We start from the raw sequence: 17,143 nt of genomic DNA, 5'->3' as shown, positions 1-17,143 counted from the left end.
ACATTTTTGGAAAGGGTATTGTCTAAGGAATCAGAAAATCAATGTTTGCATTTGCCAGATGTCTGTGGATGGCATATTGGAATTTACAAAATGGCAGCCGTAAAATGTATGTTTTGTAATATATTGGCTTCTAAATGAGATGGAACATTGATTTTAATGGCTAAACCTATATTTTCAGGGTCAAGGAATCTAATGATACAACTTATCATTTAATTTACGTAATCCACCATATGGATAAAAAACAGCACAGCCCAGTTGTTAGTTAGTTATTTTTTATTGAGATGATGTCTTTTAAGTGTGAACTTTGGATGTTTGTGTAACCATCTTAAACATCATGTCCATGTGTAATCATAGACAGTCTCTATGCATTATTATAATCATCATCATCAGTGCATCGTCATCGTTCTGGCACTGGCTGCTGCACTGACATGTCAGTACATACAGGCTATAAGCCCTTAGCTTTGCAGGAACATCTGCCAGAACAGTCAGATTTACACTTGCATTGGACCTTCTCAAGAATGGCCTTTGGGGCTGGGAGGACCTCTGTGGTCGTTAGACCTCATCATGTCATCATCAGCATGCCATCCAAGTACCCATTTTCCTGTTGATCCTGCAGAGCTGCTTGTGCTGCTTGTGCCCATGCCCTTGTTTCTTTGGACATGTACTCTCAAGATGTGCTGCTTCAGAGCTCCAGGTGTTGGAGGGAGCTTGTCACTTTCTGCCCTATGTTTGCAGAACAGATGCCATCACAGTTCAAGTATTGTTTTGATGTTGATACCCTTGGGTGAATAAGATGCACATACAAATGACTCCAGTGAGTACATGGAAGGCTGGCAAAGCCCTTGCTCTTTCTTTACCTAGAGCTCGGTTCAATCTGCACAACACCAGAGGCCATAGAAATTGAATAGAAATGTTCTTCAGCAAGAGGTAATAGTTTGTTGTGACTAAACGTCCGTATCTGGGGAGAAAAATACCAACTGTGCATCAGGTTGGTTTCACTGTGAAGCCAGCACAGCCTGGTGGATCAGCAGTGTGTCTGCTTCTTCGTGGTTATTTTCCTAGTGTATCCAGAAGCAGACATGATGGTCACCTTGGAGGATCCCCTGCTGTACTGTACAAGTAGATGGATTAACCTGGACTTGTCATGGCATGGCAGAATTGTTCCATCAGGAGCAAACAGTGCCCTTGGTGTCAGAGTGAATGGCTTCTTTTTGGTTGATATCTTGGCTTGAGCTGGCCAAGGACCTGTTTGCAAGGCTGATGGTACTTAAGTACCATCAGCCTTGCAAACAGGTCCTCGGTCTCCTTCATATCTCTAGAGTACAACAGGGGGTCCTCCAAGGTGATCCCTTGTCATCCCACCTGATGCACAGTTGGTATTTTTCTCCCCAGATACGGACGATTAGTCACAGCATACTATGACCTCTTGCTGAAGAACATGTCCATTTGGCCTCTGGTGTTGTGCAGATTGAACCACTGTGACGAGCTCTAGGTAAAGTAAGAGTAAAGGCTTTGCCAGCCTTCCATGTATTCACTGGGATCGACAACCCCATATTAGGTCTACCTGGATGAAGCAGATGTGACGGAAGGAATGCTATCAACACTGGAGTCCTTTTGTATGTGCAGCTTACTCACCCAAGTGTATTAACATCAAGACAATCCTTGAACTGCGATGGCATCTGTTCTGCAAACATAGGGCAGAAAGTGACAAGCTCCCTCTAATACCTGGAGCTATAAAGCAGAACATCTTGAGAGTCCATGTCCAAACAAGGGCATGGTCACAAGCAGCCATTGCTCTGCAGGATTGACAGCTGCACTTTAAACACTTGGATGGCATGCTGAAACCAACGACCACAGAGGTCCTGCCAGCCCAAAGGCCATCCTTGAGATGGTCCAATGCAAGTGTAAATCTGACCATTCTTCTGGCAGATGTTCCTGCAAAGCCAAGGACTTAGGCTGTACTGACATTGCACAGCCAGTGCAGAAAGATGACGATGCACAAACGTGATGATGATGATGCATAGACTTAAAGTCTAACTCTTGTTGATCAGGTGATGTAATGGTGATGTAAAACAAACGGTGCCAACACAAAATTACTTTGTGTTGGCGTTTGTGTTGGCAACTTTAAAATAAAACGCCATTAACAACAAAGAGACAAGTAAATGACACATTATTATGACGTACATTTTCCCTTCATTGTCAATGCGTTTACAAAACAAACGTTGAACTATAAAGACAATCATTAAACCTGTGTATAGGAAAAACCAGTTTGGGAGCTCACTGGGTCTAACGCTGTGGTCTGTGTCCGCCCCGTCATTGCAGGAGCACATGCCCACCTTCCTGTTCAACGGCTACGAGGACCTGGACACCTTCAAGCTGCTGGAGGAGGAGGACCTTGACGAGCTGAACATCAAAGACCCGCAGCACCGGGCCGTGCTGCTCACCGCCGTGGAGCTGCTGCAGGAGTACGACAGTAAGTCATGGCTTCTCCGTGTGGCCTCCCCTCTCACATACGTTAATACGCAGTTGCACGCACCTGCACACCACACACACACACACACACACACACACACACACACACACACACACACACGCATCTGTGCGCAAGGTATTTGTACTTGCATGGAACAAGCCATGGAACATATGACATTTAATTTGGCTTTAGGTTTACATTATTGGCCTTATCATAGCAGATTTCAGTTATCGATTGAGAAGATGAGGTTTTGTAATTGTTTTTTTGGTGTATTATAATCCCGTAGCGGATGTCGTTAAACAAGACGCTATAATAATGTGACAACCTGCCCCTGTGTTTCCAGGCAGCAGTGATCCCGAGCGCAGCGGCTTGTCGGGCTCCCAGGAGAAGCTGCTGTCGGAGGGCCGCGGCCTGGTGGGAGACTCCCCGCGTGACTCCGGCTGCTACGAGAGCAATGAGAATCTGGAGAATGGTAATGATAGCATAGCCTAGCCTAGCATTAGCCCTGGGATTAGCGTAACCTGGGCCTAGCCTAGCGCTATGCAGTGACTGTGACTATTCCCGCTTGGTTTTCCGATACGGGCTTCCACCACCTGCTCCGCCTCTTGCCATGCTTCAGCATTCTAACACCCAGTCCATCTCTCCGTCTCGTCTGGACTGGTCCCTGCCAATCAAACTCTTATCTGCCATGTCACCAGACCAGATCCACCCCCTGCTCTCCCCCTCAACCATCCTCTTGGCATCTCCCGGTGCCGTGGGGGGGGAGAAACTCCTCCCGCCTTTTATCGCCTTGCTCTCTTTTCCTTCTGTCCTTTCACGCTCCACTCTTTCCACCCGTCTCTTTTCCATTTTCGTAGGCATTCTGTGTCACCGGTGCCGACACCCCGTCATAGCCGAGAGGGACCCGGCTCACAGACCGCTAGGCCCGGTCCGCCCCACAGTGGTGGAGTCCTGTGTGCAAAGGCAGAGACCCTCCCCTATGCACAGAACTGTTCTGTTGAGAACAAGCTCGCTTTCCGATCACGGACCCAGACGGCCACCTCCTCCTCCACCCATAGGGGTGGAGTTAGTATACCGTTGCCCCACGAGAGAGTATTTCTGTTAATATGCCGTTAGGTGTCTGAGCCTGGAACCCGGGCCCATGAAGCAGCATGCCAGGGAACACTCTGGTTTTGCTGTGGTGGTAATATATCCACTGAGTTAGCGACGAATCAAAAACAAACGGCATTGAAATCTCTTTGTGTCCGTACCATTTCAAGATGTCACTTTGCTTGTGTTTACTTCTATAGTGACCATGTTGCACAAATACTCAAATGTGCCTAAAATAATTGTTGGATGAAAATATTTTTTAAATCGTAGTGCATAGATTGTAAATTATAAATATCATTCTATCTTTTTTTTTCTTTTCTTATTATTGCAGTATATTGAGGTCTTATTCCTGGGATTTTTCTTTTCATTTTTTTTCTTTTTTTTCCATTTTCTTTTTGAAGACTTGCCAGAGTTCCCTGAAGCGATTGTGTGCTTGCTTTCTGTCCCGCCCACACACAAACTCATAAACCATTGCTTTGTCATAGCTTATCTTCTCTTTCTCCATCTAATGGGTTCCAGTTTTAACCACTGCGTTCCCCTTTATGTGTGTACTATGTGTGTGTGTGTGTGTGTGTCATACAGTTCAAATAGAAATATAATGCTACATTGCTTTAATGTTAATGTTGGATCACAGATTAATTCTGATGAATGCAGTTTGGCTGTGGAAAAGTTTTTTTGTCTTTAGAGGCTCTGTTGCCTCAGAGCTTGTGGTAACTAATTATATTCATAACGGAGCTTGTGTGGTTTTAAATTCAGAGAAGGAGACGTGGAATGAAATCCCACCAGGTGTCAGAATGTCCTTCCTGGACTTCTCCTTTGTTCTCCTCCACATGCGTGCTGTGAGTGTAGAACCCTGAATAATGTTCTGGTTTTGTTAATAAACTTTTCTTCTGCCTCTGTTCACTTTCCCTGTAGCTCATCATAGATGCTCTTTTGACTCATGCCATGAACATAGTATTTCCCTCTAACTAATAACTATCAATAGCGTAATCATTTTCAAATGCACACAGTAGCACATTACTTTGTTTACTACGTTCAGGTGATTTAATATAACACATTTTAATTAACAAAATGTGTATTGTCTTGAAAGTGCTGGGGAAATGCTTTCACCAGTATTGTTTTATTTGTTGCTTTATCCCCCATTCCCTGACTGTTGTATATCCTAGTTGTAATATTGCCTGTAATCCATTAGAGTCTAATGGATTACAGGCAAAAAATAAATTGTCATCAGAAGATCATCAGTCTAATGATTAGACTGATGATCTTCTGATGACAATTTATTTGCTGAGGTTGCAACGCATTATATTCAGCATGCCTGTACCTCACAAAGAAAGTCTACAGTACATGCGTTTTACTATTGAACATGAAGCTAGATTTGCTCCACCATAATATCAATAATGATACAAATGAGTATCTGCAAAGGGGAAATCTTTTTTTTTTATATGTTTGATGCATAGTTATGCATTTCTCAGCCAGCACTGCATACAAAATACACGAGCAAAGGAGGGAGTAAGCGTTGATTCTTTAGAAAGTCAATGTTAAATCTGCAGTCTCGATATTTGAATTCGACATAAAATCCCAAAATGTACAAGGCGATTATTCTTTGTGTGCCAATACCATCTGCCAGCTGAGGAGAAAGACAATGATATAACATTTCATCTATTTCAGTCATCACTTCATTCGTAATCTTTGGCATGGCATACTTTTATGGTGTTCCATCCTTCTCTTCATAACTTAAGACTGGAGATGGATGGTAAGTCATCTTGGCCCTTTCTTGTGGTGTGATGTTTTTGAAGCCCCTTGTGTCTAGATTATGTTCAGTCAGGATTCCTCATAATATGACAATAACTAATCAATCAAACTCTTAATTCACACCAGCAGGTCACAACAACGCTGGCACATTTTGTGAACGTGTCACGTTTTAATAGAAAGTCTATGGAGACATAATGGGCTATAGCCCATGGTCCAAAATGATGAGAAACGAGGCTAACTTTTTTTTTCAAAATTTCAAAAAACATGGGCTATAACCCATCGTTTTTGTCATTTCGTCATTTTTTTCGAATCCTCAAAAATGATGAAAAACGGCGCGCTATAGTATGCCGTACTATATGGGCTATAGCCCATGTTCCAAAATGATGAGAAACGAGGCTAACTTTTTTTTTCCAAAATTTCAAAAAACATGGGCTATAACCCATCGTTTTTGTCATTTCGTAATTTTTTTCAAATCTTCAAAAATGATGAAAAACTGCGCGCTATAGTATGCCGTACGATATGGGCTATAGCCCATGGTCCAAAATGATGAGAAACGAGGCTAACTTTTTTTTTCAAAATTTCAAAAAACATGGGCTATAACCCATCGTTTTTGTCATTTCGTCATTTTTTTCGAATCCTCAAAAATGATGAAAAACGGCGCGCTATAGTATGCCGTACCATATGGGCTATAGCCCATGGTCCAAAATGATGAGAAACAAGGCTAACTTTTTTTTTCAAAATTTCAAAAAACATGGGCTATAACCCATCGTTTTTGTCATTTTGTCATTTTTTTCAAATCTTCAAAAATGATGAAAAACTGCGCGCTATAGTATGCCGTACGATATGGGCTATAGCCCATGGTCCAAAATGATGAGAAACGAGGCTAACTTTTTTTTCAAAATTTCAAAAAACATGGGCTATAACCCATCGTTTTTGTCATTTCGTAATTTTTTTCGAATCCTCAAAAAGGATGAAAAACGGCGCGCTATAGTATGCCGTACCATATGGGCTATAGCCCATGGTCCAAAATGATGAGAAACGAGGCTAACTTTTTTTTTCAAAATTTCAAAAAACATGGGCTATAACCCATCGTTTTTGTCATTTCGTCATTTTTTTCAAATCTTCAAAAATGATGAAAAACTGCGCGCTATAGTATGCCGTACGATATGGGCTATAGCCCATGGTCCAAAATGATGAGAAACGAGGCTAACTTTTTTTTTCAAAATTTCAAAAAACATGGGCTATAACCCATCGTTTTTGTCATTTCGTCATTTTTTTCAAATCTTCAAAAATGATGAAAAACTGCGCGCTATAGTATGCCGTACGATATGGGCTATAGCCCATGGTCCAAAATGATGAGAAACGAGGCTAACTTTTTTTTTCAAAATTTCAAAAAACATGGGCTATAACCCATCGTTTTTGTCATTTCGTCATTTTTTTCAAATCTTCAAAAATGATGAAAAACTGCGCGCTATAGTATGCTGTACGATATGGGCTATAGCCCATGGTCCAAAATGATGAGAAACGAGGCTAACTGTTTTTTTTCAAAATTTCAAAAAACATGGGCTATAACCCATCGTTTTTGTCATTTCGTCATTTTTTTCGAATCCTCAAAAATGATGAAAAACGGCGCGCTATAGTATGCCGTACCATATGGGCTATAGCCCATGGTCCAAAATGATGAGAAACAAGGCTAACTTTTTTTTCCAAAATTTCAAAAAACATGGGCTATAACCCATCGTTTTTGTCATTTTGTCATTTTTTTCAAATCTTCAAAAATGATGAAAAACTGCGCGCTATAGTATGCTGTACGATATGGGCTATAGCCCATGGTCCAAAATGATGAGAAACGAGGCTAACTTTTTTTTTCAAAATTTCAAAAAACATGGGCTATAACCCATCGTTTTTGTCATTTCGTCATTTTTTTCGAATCCTCAAAAATGATGAAAAACGGCGCGCTATAGTATGCCGTACCATATGGGCTATAGCCCATGGTCCAAAATGATGAGAAACGAGGCTAACTTTTTTTTCCAAAATTTCAAAAAACATGGGCTATAACCCATCGTTTTTGTCATTTCGTCATTTTTTTCAAATCTTCAAAAATGATGAAAAACTGCGCGCTATAGTATGCCGTACGATATGGGCTATAGCCCATGGTCCAAAATGATGAGAAACGAGGCTAACTTTTTTTTTTCAAAATTTCAAAAAACATGGGCTATAACCCATCGTTTTTGTCATTTCGTCATTTTTTTCGAATCCTCAAAAATGATGAAAAACGGCGCGCTATAGTATGCCGTACCATATGGGCTATAGCCCATGGTCCAAAATGATGAGAAACGAGGCTAACTGGTTTTTTTCAAAATTTCAAAAAACATGGGCTATAACCCATCGTTTTTGTCATTTCGTCATTTTTTTTCAAATCTTCAAAAATGATGAAAAATTGCGCGCTATAGTATGCCGTACGATATGGGCTATAGCCCATGGTCCAAAATGATGAGAAACGAGGCTAACTGTTTTTTTTCAAAATTTCAAAAAACATGGGCTATAACCCATCGTTTTTGTCATTTCGTCATTTTTTTCGAATCCTCAAAAATCATGAAAAACGGCGCGCTATAGTATGCCGTACCATATGGGCTATAGCCCATGGTCCAAAATGATGAGAAACAAGGCTAACTTTTTTTTCCAAAATTTCAAAAAACATGGGCTATAACCCATCGTTTTTGTCATTTTGTCATTTTTTTCAAATCTTCAAAAATGATGAAAAACTGCGCGCTATAGTATGCTGTACGATATGGGCTATAGCCCATGGTCCAAAATGATGAGAAACGAGGCTAACTTTTTTTTTCAAAATTTCAAAAAACATGGGCTATAACCCATCGTTTTTGTCATTTCGTCATTTTTTTCGAATCCTCAAAAATGATGAAAAACGGCGCGCTATAGTATGCCGTACCATATGGGCTATAGCCCATGGTCCAAAATGATGAGAAACGAGGCTAACTTTTTTTTCCAAAATTTCAAAAAACATGGGCTATAACCCATCGTTTTTGTCATTTCGTCATTTTTTTCAAATCTTCAAAAATGATGAAAAACTGCGCGCTATAGTATGCCGTACGATATGGGCTATAGCCCATGGTCCAAAATGATGAGAAACGAGGCTAACTTTTTTTTTTCAAAATTTCAAAAAACATGGGCTATAACCCATCGTTTTTGTCATTTCGTCATTTTTTTCGAATCCTCAAAAATGATGAAAAACGGCGCGCTATAGTATGCCGTACCATATGGGCTATAGCCCATGGTCCAAAATGATGAGAAACGAGGCTAACTTTTTTTTTCAAAATTTCAAAAAACATGGGCTATTACCCATCGTTTTTGTCATTTCGTCATTTTTTTCAAATCTTAAAAAATGATGAAAAACTGCGCGCTATAGTATGCCGTACGATATGGGCTATAGCCCATGGTCCAAAATGATGAGAAACGAGGCTAACTTTTTTTTTCAAAATTTCAAAAAACATGGGCTATAACCCATCGTTTTTGTCATTTTTTTCAAATCTTCAAAAATGATGAAAAACTGCGCGCTATAGTATGCCGTACGATATGGGCTATAGCCCATGGTCCAAAATGATGAGAAACGAGGCTAACTTTTTTTTTCAAAATTTCAAAAAACATGGGCTATAACCCATCGTTTTTGTCATTTCGTCATTTTTTTCGAATCCTCAAAAATGATGAAAAACGGCGCGCTATAGTATGCCGTACCATATGGGCTATAGCCCATGTTCCAAAATGATGAGAAACGAGGCTAACTTTTTTTTTCAAAATTTCAAAAAACATGGGCTATAACCCATCGTTTTTGTCATTTCGTCATTTTTTTCAAATCTTCAAAAATGATGAAAAACTGCGCGCTATAGTATGCCGTACGATATGGGCTATAGCCCATGGTCCAAAATGATGAGAAACGAGGCTAACTTTTTTTTTCAAAATTTCAAAAAACATGGGCTATAACCCATCGTTTTTGTCATTTCGTCATTTTTTTCAAATCTTCAAAAATGATGAAAAACTGCGCGCTATAGTATGCTGTACGATATGGGCTATAGCCCATGGTCCAAAATGATGAGAAACGAGGCTAACTTTTTTTTTCAAAATTTCAAAAAACATGGGCTTATAACCCATCGTTTTTGTCATTTCGTCATTTTTTTCAAATCTTCAAAAATGATGAAAAACTGCGCGCTATAGTATGCCGTACGATATGGGCTATAGCCCATGGTCCAAAATGATGAGAAACGAGGCTAACTTTTTTTTTCAAAATTTCAAAAAACATGGGCTATAACCCATCGTTTTTGTCATTTCGTCATTTTTTTCGAATCCTCAAAAATGATGAAAAACGGCGAGCTATAGTATGCCGTACCATATGGGCTATAGCCCATGTTCCAAAATGATGAGAAACGAGGCTAACTTTTTTTTTCAAAATTTCAAAAAACATGGGCTATAACCCATCGTTTTTGTCATTTCGTCATTTTTTTCAAATCTTCAAAACTGATGAAAAACTGTGCGCTATAGTCTGCCGTACGATATGGGCTATAGCCCATGGTCCAAAATGATGAGAAACGAGGCTAACTTTTTTTTCTTCAAAATTTCAAAAAACATGGGCTATAACCCATCGTTTTTGTCATTTCGTCATTTTTTTCGAATCCTCAAAAATGATGAAAAACGGCGCGCTATAGTATGCCGTACCATATGGGCTATAGCCCATGGTCCAAAATGATGAGAAACGAGGCTAACTTTTTTTTTCAAAATTTCAAAAAACATGGGCTATAACCCATCGTTTTTGTCATTTCGTCATTTTTTTCAAATCTTCAAAAATGATGAAAAACTGCGCGCTATAGTATGCCGTACGATATGGGCTATAGCCCATGGTCCAAAATGATGAGAAACGAGGCTAACTTTTTTTTTCAAAATTTCAAAAAACATGGGCTATAACCCATCGTTTTTGTCATTTCGTCATTTTTTTCAAATCTTCAAAAATGATGAAAAACTGCGCGCTATAGTATGCCGTACGATATGGGCTATAGCCCATGGTCCAAAATGATGAGAAACGAGAATAACTTTTTTTTTCAAAATTTCAAAAAACATGGGCTATAACCCATCGTTTTTGTCATTTCGTCATTTTTTTCGAATCCTCAAAAATGATGAAAAACGGCGCGCTATAGTATGCCGTACCATATGGGCTATAGCCCATGGTCCAAAATGATGAGAAACGAGGCAAACTTTTTTTTTCCAAAATTTCTAAAAACATGGGCTATAACCCGTCGTTTTTGTCATTTCGTCATTTTTTTCGAATCCTCAAAAATGATGAAAAATGGCGCGCTATAGTATGCCGTACGATATGGGCTATAGCCCATGGTCCAAAATGATGAGAAACGAGGCTAACTTTTTTTTTCAAAATTTCAAAAAACATGGGCTATTACCCATCGTTTTTGTCATTTCGTCATTTTTTTCAAATCTTAAAAAATGATGAAAAACTGCGCGCTATAGTATGCCGTACGATATGGGCTATAGCCCATGGTCCAAAATGATGAGAAACGAGGCTAACTTTTTTTTTCAAAATTTCAAAAAACATGGGCTATAACCCATCGTTTTTGTCATTTTTTTCAAATCTTCAAAAATGATGAAAAACTGCGCGCTATAGTATGCCGTACGATATGGGCTATAGCCCATGGTCCAAAATGATGAGAAACGAGGCTAACTTTTTTTTCCAAAATTTCAAAAAACATGGGCTATAACCCATCGTTTTTGTCATTTCGTCATTTTTTTCGAATCCTCAAAAATGATGAGAAACGGCGCGCTATAGTATGCCGTACCATATGGGCTATAGCCCATGTTCCAAAATGATGAGAAACGAGGCTAACTTTTTTTTTCAAAATTTCAAAAAACATGGGCTATAACCCATCGTTTTTGTCATTTCGTCATTTTTTTCAAATCTTCAAAAATGATGAAAAACTGCGCGCTATAGTATGCCGTACGATATGGGCTATAGCTCATGGTCCAAAATGATGAGAAACGAGGCTAACTTTTTTTTTCAAAATTTCAAAAAACATGGGCTATAACCCATCGTTTTTGTCATTTCGTCATTTTTTTCAAATCTTCAAAAATGATGAAAAACTGCGCTATAGTATGCCGTACGATATGGGCTATAGCCCATGGTCCAAAATGATGAAAAAACGAGGCTAACTTTTTTTTTCAAAATTTCAAAAAACATGGGCTTATAACCCATCGTTTTTGTCATTTCGTCATTTTTTTCAAATCTTCAAAAATGATGAAAAACTGCGCGCTATATTATGCCGTACGATATGGGCTATAGCCCATGGTCCAAAATGATGAGAAACGAGGCTAACTTTTTTTTTCAAAATTTCAAAAAACATGGGCTATAACCCATCGTTTTTGTCATTTCGTCATTTTTTTCGAATCCTCAAAAATGATGAAAAACGGTGAGCTATAGTATGCCGTACCATATGGGCTATAGCCCATGTTCCAAAATGATGAGAAACGAGGCTAACTTTTTTTTTCAAAATTTCAAAAAACATGGGCTATAACCCATCGTTTTTGTCATTTCGTCATTTTTTTCAAATCTTCAAAAATGATGAAAAACTGCGCGCTATAGTATGCCGTACGATATGGGCTATAGCCCATGGTCCAAAATGATGAGAAACGAGGCTAACTTTTTTTTTCAAAATTTCAAAAAACATGGGCTATAACCCATCGTTTTTGTCATTTCGTCATTTTTTTCAAATCTTCAAAAATGATGAAAAACTGCGCGCTATAGTATGCCGTACGATATGGGCTATAGCCCATGGTCCAAAATGATGAGAAACGAGGCTAACTTTTTTTTTCAAAATTTCAAAAAACATGGGCTTATAACCCATCGTTTTTGTCATTTCGTCATTTTTTTCAAATCTTCAAAAATGATGAAAAACTGCGCGCTATAGTATGCCGTACGATATGGGCTATAGCCCATGGTCCAAAATGATGAGAAACGAGGCTAACTTTTTTTTTCAAAATTTCAAAAAACATGGGCTATAACCCATCGTTTTTGTCATTTCGTCATTTTTTTCGAATCCTCAAAAATGATGAAAAACGGCGAGCTATAGTATGCCGTACCATATGGGCTATAGCCCATGTTCCAAAATGATGAGAAACGAGGCTAACTTTTTTTTTCAAAATTTCAAAAAACATGGGCTATAACCCATCGTTTTTGTCATTTCGTCATTTTTTTCAAATCTTCAAAAATGATGAAAAACTGTGCGCTATAGTATGCCGTACGATATGGGCTATAGCCCATGGTCCAAAATGATGAGAAACGAGGCTAACTTTTTTTTCTTCAAAATTTCAAAAAACATGGGCTATAACCCATCGTTTTTGTCATTTCGTCATTTTTTTCGAATCCTCAAAAATGATGAAAAACGGCGCGCTATAGTATGCCGTACCATATGGGCTATAGCCCATGGTCCAAAATGATGAGAAACGAGGCTAACTTTTTTTTTCAAAATTTCAAAAAACATGGGCTATAACCCATCGTTTTTGTCATTTCGTCATTTTTTTCAAATCTTCAAAAATGATGAAAAACTGCGCGCTATAGTATGCCGTACGATATGGGCTATAGCCCATGGTCCAAAATGATGAGAAACGAGGCTAACTTTTTTTTTCAAAATTTCAAAAAACATGGGCTATAACCCATCGTTTTTGTCATTTCGTCATTTTTTTCGAATCCTCAAAAATGATGAAAAACGGTGAGCTATAGTATGCCGTACCATATGGGCTATAGCCCATGTTCCAAAATGATGAGAAACGAGGCTAACTTTTTTTTTCAAAATTTCAAAAAACATGGGCTATAACCCATCGTTTTTGTCATTTCGTCATTTTTTTCAAATCTTCAAAAATGATGAAAAACTGCGCGCTATAGTATGCCGTACGATATGGGCTATAGCCCATGGTCCAAAATGATGAGAAACGAGGCTAACTTTTTTTTTCAAAATTTCAAAAAACATGGGCTATAACCCATCGTTTTTGTCATTTCGTCATTTTTTTCAAATCTTCAAAAATGATGAAAAACTGCGCGCTATAGTATGCCGTACGATATGGGCTATAGCCCATGGTCCAAAATGATGAGAAACGAGGCTAACTTTTTTTTTCAAAATTTCAAAAAACATGGGCTATAACCCATCGTTTTTGTCATTTTTTTCAAATCTTCAAAAATGATGAAAAACTGCGCGCTATAGTATGCCGTACGATATGGGCTATAGCCCATGGTCCAAAATGATGAGAAACGAGGCTAACTTTTTTTTTCAAAATTTCAAAAAACATGGGCTATAACCCATCGTTTTTGTCATTTTTTTCAAATCTTCAAAAATGATGAAAAACTGCGCGCTATAGTATGCCGTACGATATGGGCTATAGCCCATGGTCCAAAATGATGAGAAACGAGGCTAACTTTTTTTTCCAAAATTTCAAAAAACATGGGCTATAACCCATCGTTTTTGTCATTTCGTCATTTTTTTAGAATCCTCAAAAATGATGAGAAACGGCGCGCTATAGTATGCCGTACCATATGGGCTATAGCCCATGTTCCAAAATGATGAGAAACGAGGCTAACTTTTTTTTTCAAAATTTCAAAAAACATGGGCTATAACCCATCGTTTTTGTCATTTCGTCATTTTTTTCAAATCTTCAAAAATGATGAAAAACTGCGCGCTATAGTATGCCGTACGATATGGGCTATAGCTCATGGTCCAAAATGATGAGAAACGAGGCTAACTTTTTTTTTCAAAATTTCAAAAAACATGGGCTATAACCCATCGTTTTTGTCATTTCGTCATTTTTTTCAAATCTTCAAAAATGATGAAAAACTGCGCTATAGTATGCCGTACGATATGGGCTATAGCCCATGGTCCAAAATGATGAAAAAACGAGGCTAACTTTTTTTTTCAAAATTTCAAAAAACATGGGCTTATAACCCATCGTTTTTGTCATTTCGTCATTTTTTTCAAATCTTCAAAAATGATGAAAAACTGCGCGCTATATTATGCCGTACGATATGGGCTATAGCCCATGGTCCAAAATGATGAGAAACGAGGCTAACTTTTTTTTCCAAAATTTCAAAAAACATGGGCTATAACCCATCGTTTTTGTCATTTCGTCATTTTTTTCGAATCCTCAAAAATGATGAAAAACGGTGAGCTATAGTATGCCGTACCATATGGGCTATAGCCCATGTTCCAAAATGATGAGAAACGAGGCTAACTTTTTTTTTCAAAATTTCAAAAAACATGGGCTATAACCCATCGTTTTTGTCATTTCGTCATTTTTTTCAAATCTTCAAAAATGATGAAAAACTGCGCGCTATAGTATGCCGTACGATATGGGCTATAGCCCATGGTCCAAAATGATGAGAAACGAGGCTAACTTTTTTTTTCAAAATTTCAAAAAACATGGGCTATAACCCATCGTTTTTGTCATTTCGTCATTTTTTTCAAATCTTCAAAAATGATGAAAAACTGCGCGCTATAGTATGCCGTACGATATGGGCTATAGCCCATGGTCCAAAATGATGAGAAACGAGGCTAACTTTTTTTTTCAAAATTTCAAAAAACATGGGCTTATAACCCATCGTTTTTGTCATTTCGTCATTTTTTTCAAATCTTCAAAAATGATGAAAAACTGCGCGCTATAGTATGCCGTACGATATGGGCTATAGCCCATGGTCCAAAATGATGAGAAACGAGGCTAACTTTTTTTTTCAAAATTTCAAAAAACATGGGCTATAACCCATCGTTTTTGTCATTTCGTCATTTTTTTCGAATCCTCAAAAATGATGAAAAACGGCGAGCTATAGTATGCCGTACCATATGGGCTATAGCCCATGTTCCAAAATGATGAGAAACGAGGCTAACTTTTTTTTTCAAAATTTCAAAAAACATGGGCTATAACCCATCGTTTTTGTCATTTCGTCATTTTTTTCAAATCTTCAAAAATGATGAAAAACTGTGCGCTATAGTATGCCGTACGATATGGGCTATAGCCCATGGTCCAAAATGATGAGAAACGAGGCTAACTTTTTTTTCTTCAAAATTTCAAAAAACATGGGCTATAACCCATCGTTTTTGTCATTTCGTCATTTTTTTCGAATCCTCAAAAATGATGAAAAACGGCGCGCTATAGTATGCCGTACCATATGGGCTATAGCCCATGGTCCAAAATGATGAGAAACGAGGCTAACTTTTTTTTTCAAAATTTCAAAAAACATGGGCTATAACCCATCGTTTTTGTCATTTCGTCATTTTTTTCAAATCTTCAAAAATGATGAAAAACTGCGCGCTATAGTATGCCGTACGATATGGGCTATAGCCCATGGTCCAAAATGATGAGAAACGAGGCTAACTTTTTTTTTCAAAATTTCAAAAAACATGGGCTATAACCCATCGTTTTTGTCATTTCGTCATTTTTTTCAAATCTTCAAAAATGATGAAAAACTGCGCGCTATAGTATGCCGTACGATATGGGCTATAGCCCATGGTCCAAAATGATGAGAAACGAGAATAACTTTTTTTTTCAAAATTTCAAAAAACATGGGCTATAACCCATCGTTTTTGTCATTTCGTCATTTTTTTCGAATCCTCAAAAATGATGAAAAACGGCGCGCTATAGTATGCCGTACCATATGGGCTATAGCCCATGGTCCAAAATGATGAGAAACGAGGCAAACTTTTTTTTTCCAAAATTTCTAAAAACATGGGCTATAACCCGTCGTTTTTGTCATTTCGTCATTTTTTTCGAATCCTCAAAAATGATGAAAAATGGCGCGCTATAGTATGCCGTACGATATGGGCTATAGCCCATGGTCCAAAATGATGAGAAACGAGGCTAACTTTTTTTTTCAAAATTTCAAAAAACATGGGCTATTACCCATCGTTTTTGTCATTTCGTCATTTTTTTCAAATCTTAAAAAATGATGAAAAACTGCGCGCTATAGTATGCCGTACGATATGGGCTATAGCCCATGGTCCAAAATGATGAGAAACGAGGCTAACTTTTTTTTTCAAAATTTCAAAAAACATGGGCTATAACCCATCGTTTTTGTCATTTTTTTCAAATCTTCAAAAATGATGAAAAACTGCGCGCTATAGTATGCCGTACGATATGGGCTATAGCCCATGGTCCAAAATGATGAGAAACGAGGCTAACTTTTTTTTTCAAAATTTCAAAAAACATGGGCTATAACCCATCGTTTTTGTCATTTCGTCATTTTTTTCGAATCCTCAAAAATGATGAGAAACGGCGCGCTATAGTATGCCGTACCATATGGGCTATAGCCCATGTTCCAAAATGATGAGAAACGAGGCTAACTTTTTTTTTCAAAATTTCAAAAAACATGGGCTATAACCCATCGTTTTTGTCATTTCGTCATTCTTTTCAAATCTTCAAAAATGATGAAAAACTGCGCGCTATAGTATGCCGTACGATATGGGCTATAGCTCATGGTCCAAAATGATGAGAAACGAGGCTAACTTTTTTTTTCAAAATTTCAAAAAACATGGGCTATAACCCATCGTTTTTGTCATTTCGTCATTTTTTTCAAATCTTCAAAAATGATGAAAAACTGCGCTATAGTATGCCGTACGATATGGGCTATAGCCCATGGTCCAAAATGATGAAAAAACGAGGCTAACTTTTTTTTTCAAAATTTCAAAAAACATGGGCTTATAACCCATCGTTTTTGTCATTTCGTCATTTTTTTCAAATCTTCAAAAATGATGAAAAACTGCGCGCTATATTATGCCG

At 38.1% G+C, this 17,143-nt stretch overlaps 1 protein-coding gene across 1 annotated transcript; it reads left to right on the top strand.

Moving 5' to 3' along the window:
- Nucleotides 1-2,328: 2,328 nt before the first annotated feature.
- On the top strand, nt 2,329-4,003 carry LOC308318600 (SAM and SH3 domain-containing protein 1-like; the record flags this gene model as incomplete). Its single annotated transcript, XM_080768216.1, has 3 exons — nt 2,329-2,473; nt 2,817-2,945; nt 3,331-4,003. The coding sequence occupies 3 exons, from the start codon at nt 2,329-2,331 to the stop codon at nt 3,576-3,578; spliced, it is 522 nt and encodes a 173-aa protein (XP_080624342.1). The 3' UTR covers nt 3,579-4,003.
- Nucleotides 4,004-17,143: the final 13,140 nt, after the last annotated feature.

The sequence above is a fragment of the Protomyctophum bolini genome, assembly GCF_963924005.1.
Source record: "Protomyctophum bolini genome assembly, chromosome: 7".
NCBI lineage: Eukaryota > Metazoa > Chordata > Actinopteri > Myctophiformes > Myctophidae > Protomyctophum > Protomyctophum bolini.
Note: the sequence above shows the minus strand (reverse complement) of the source record. Positions and strands in the feature narration are given on the sequence as shown.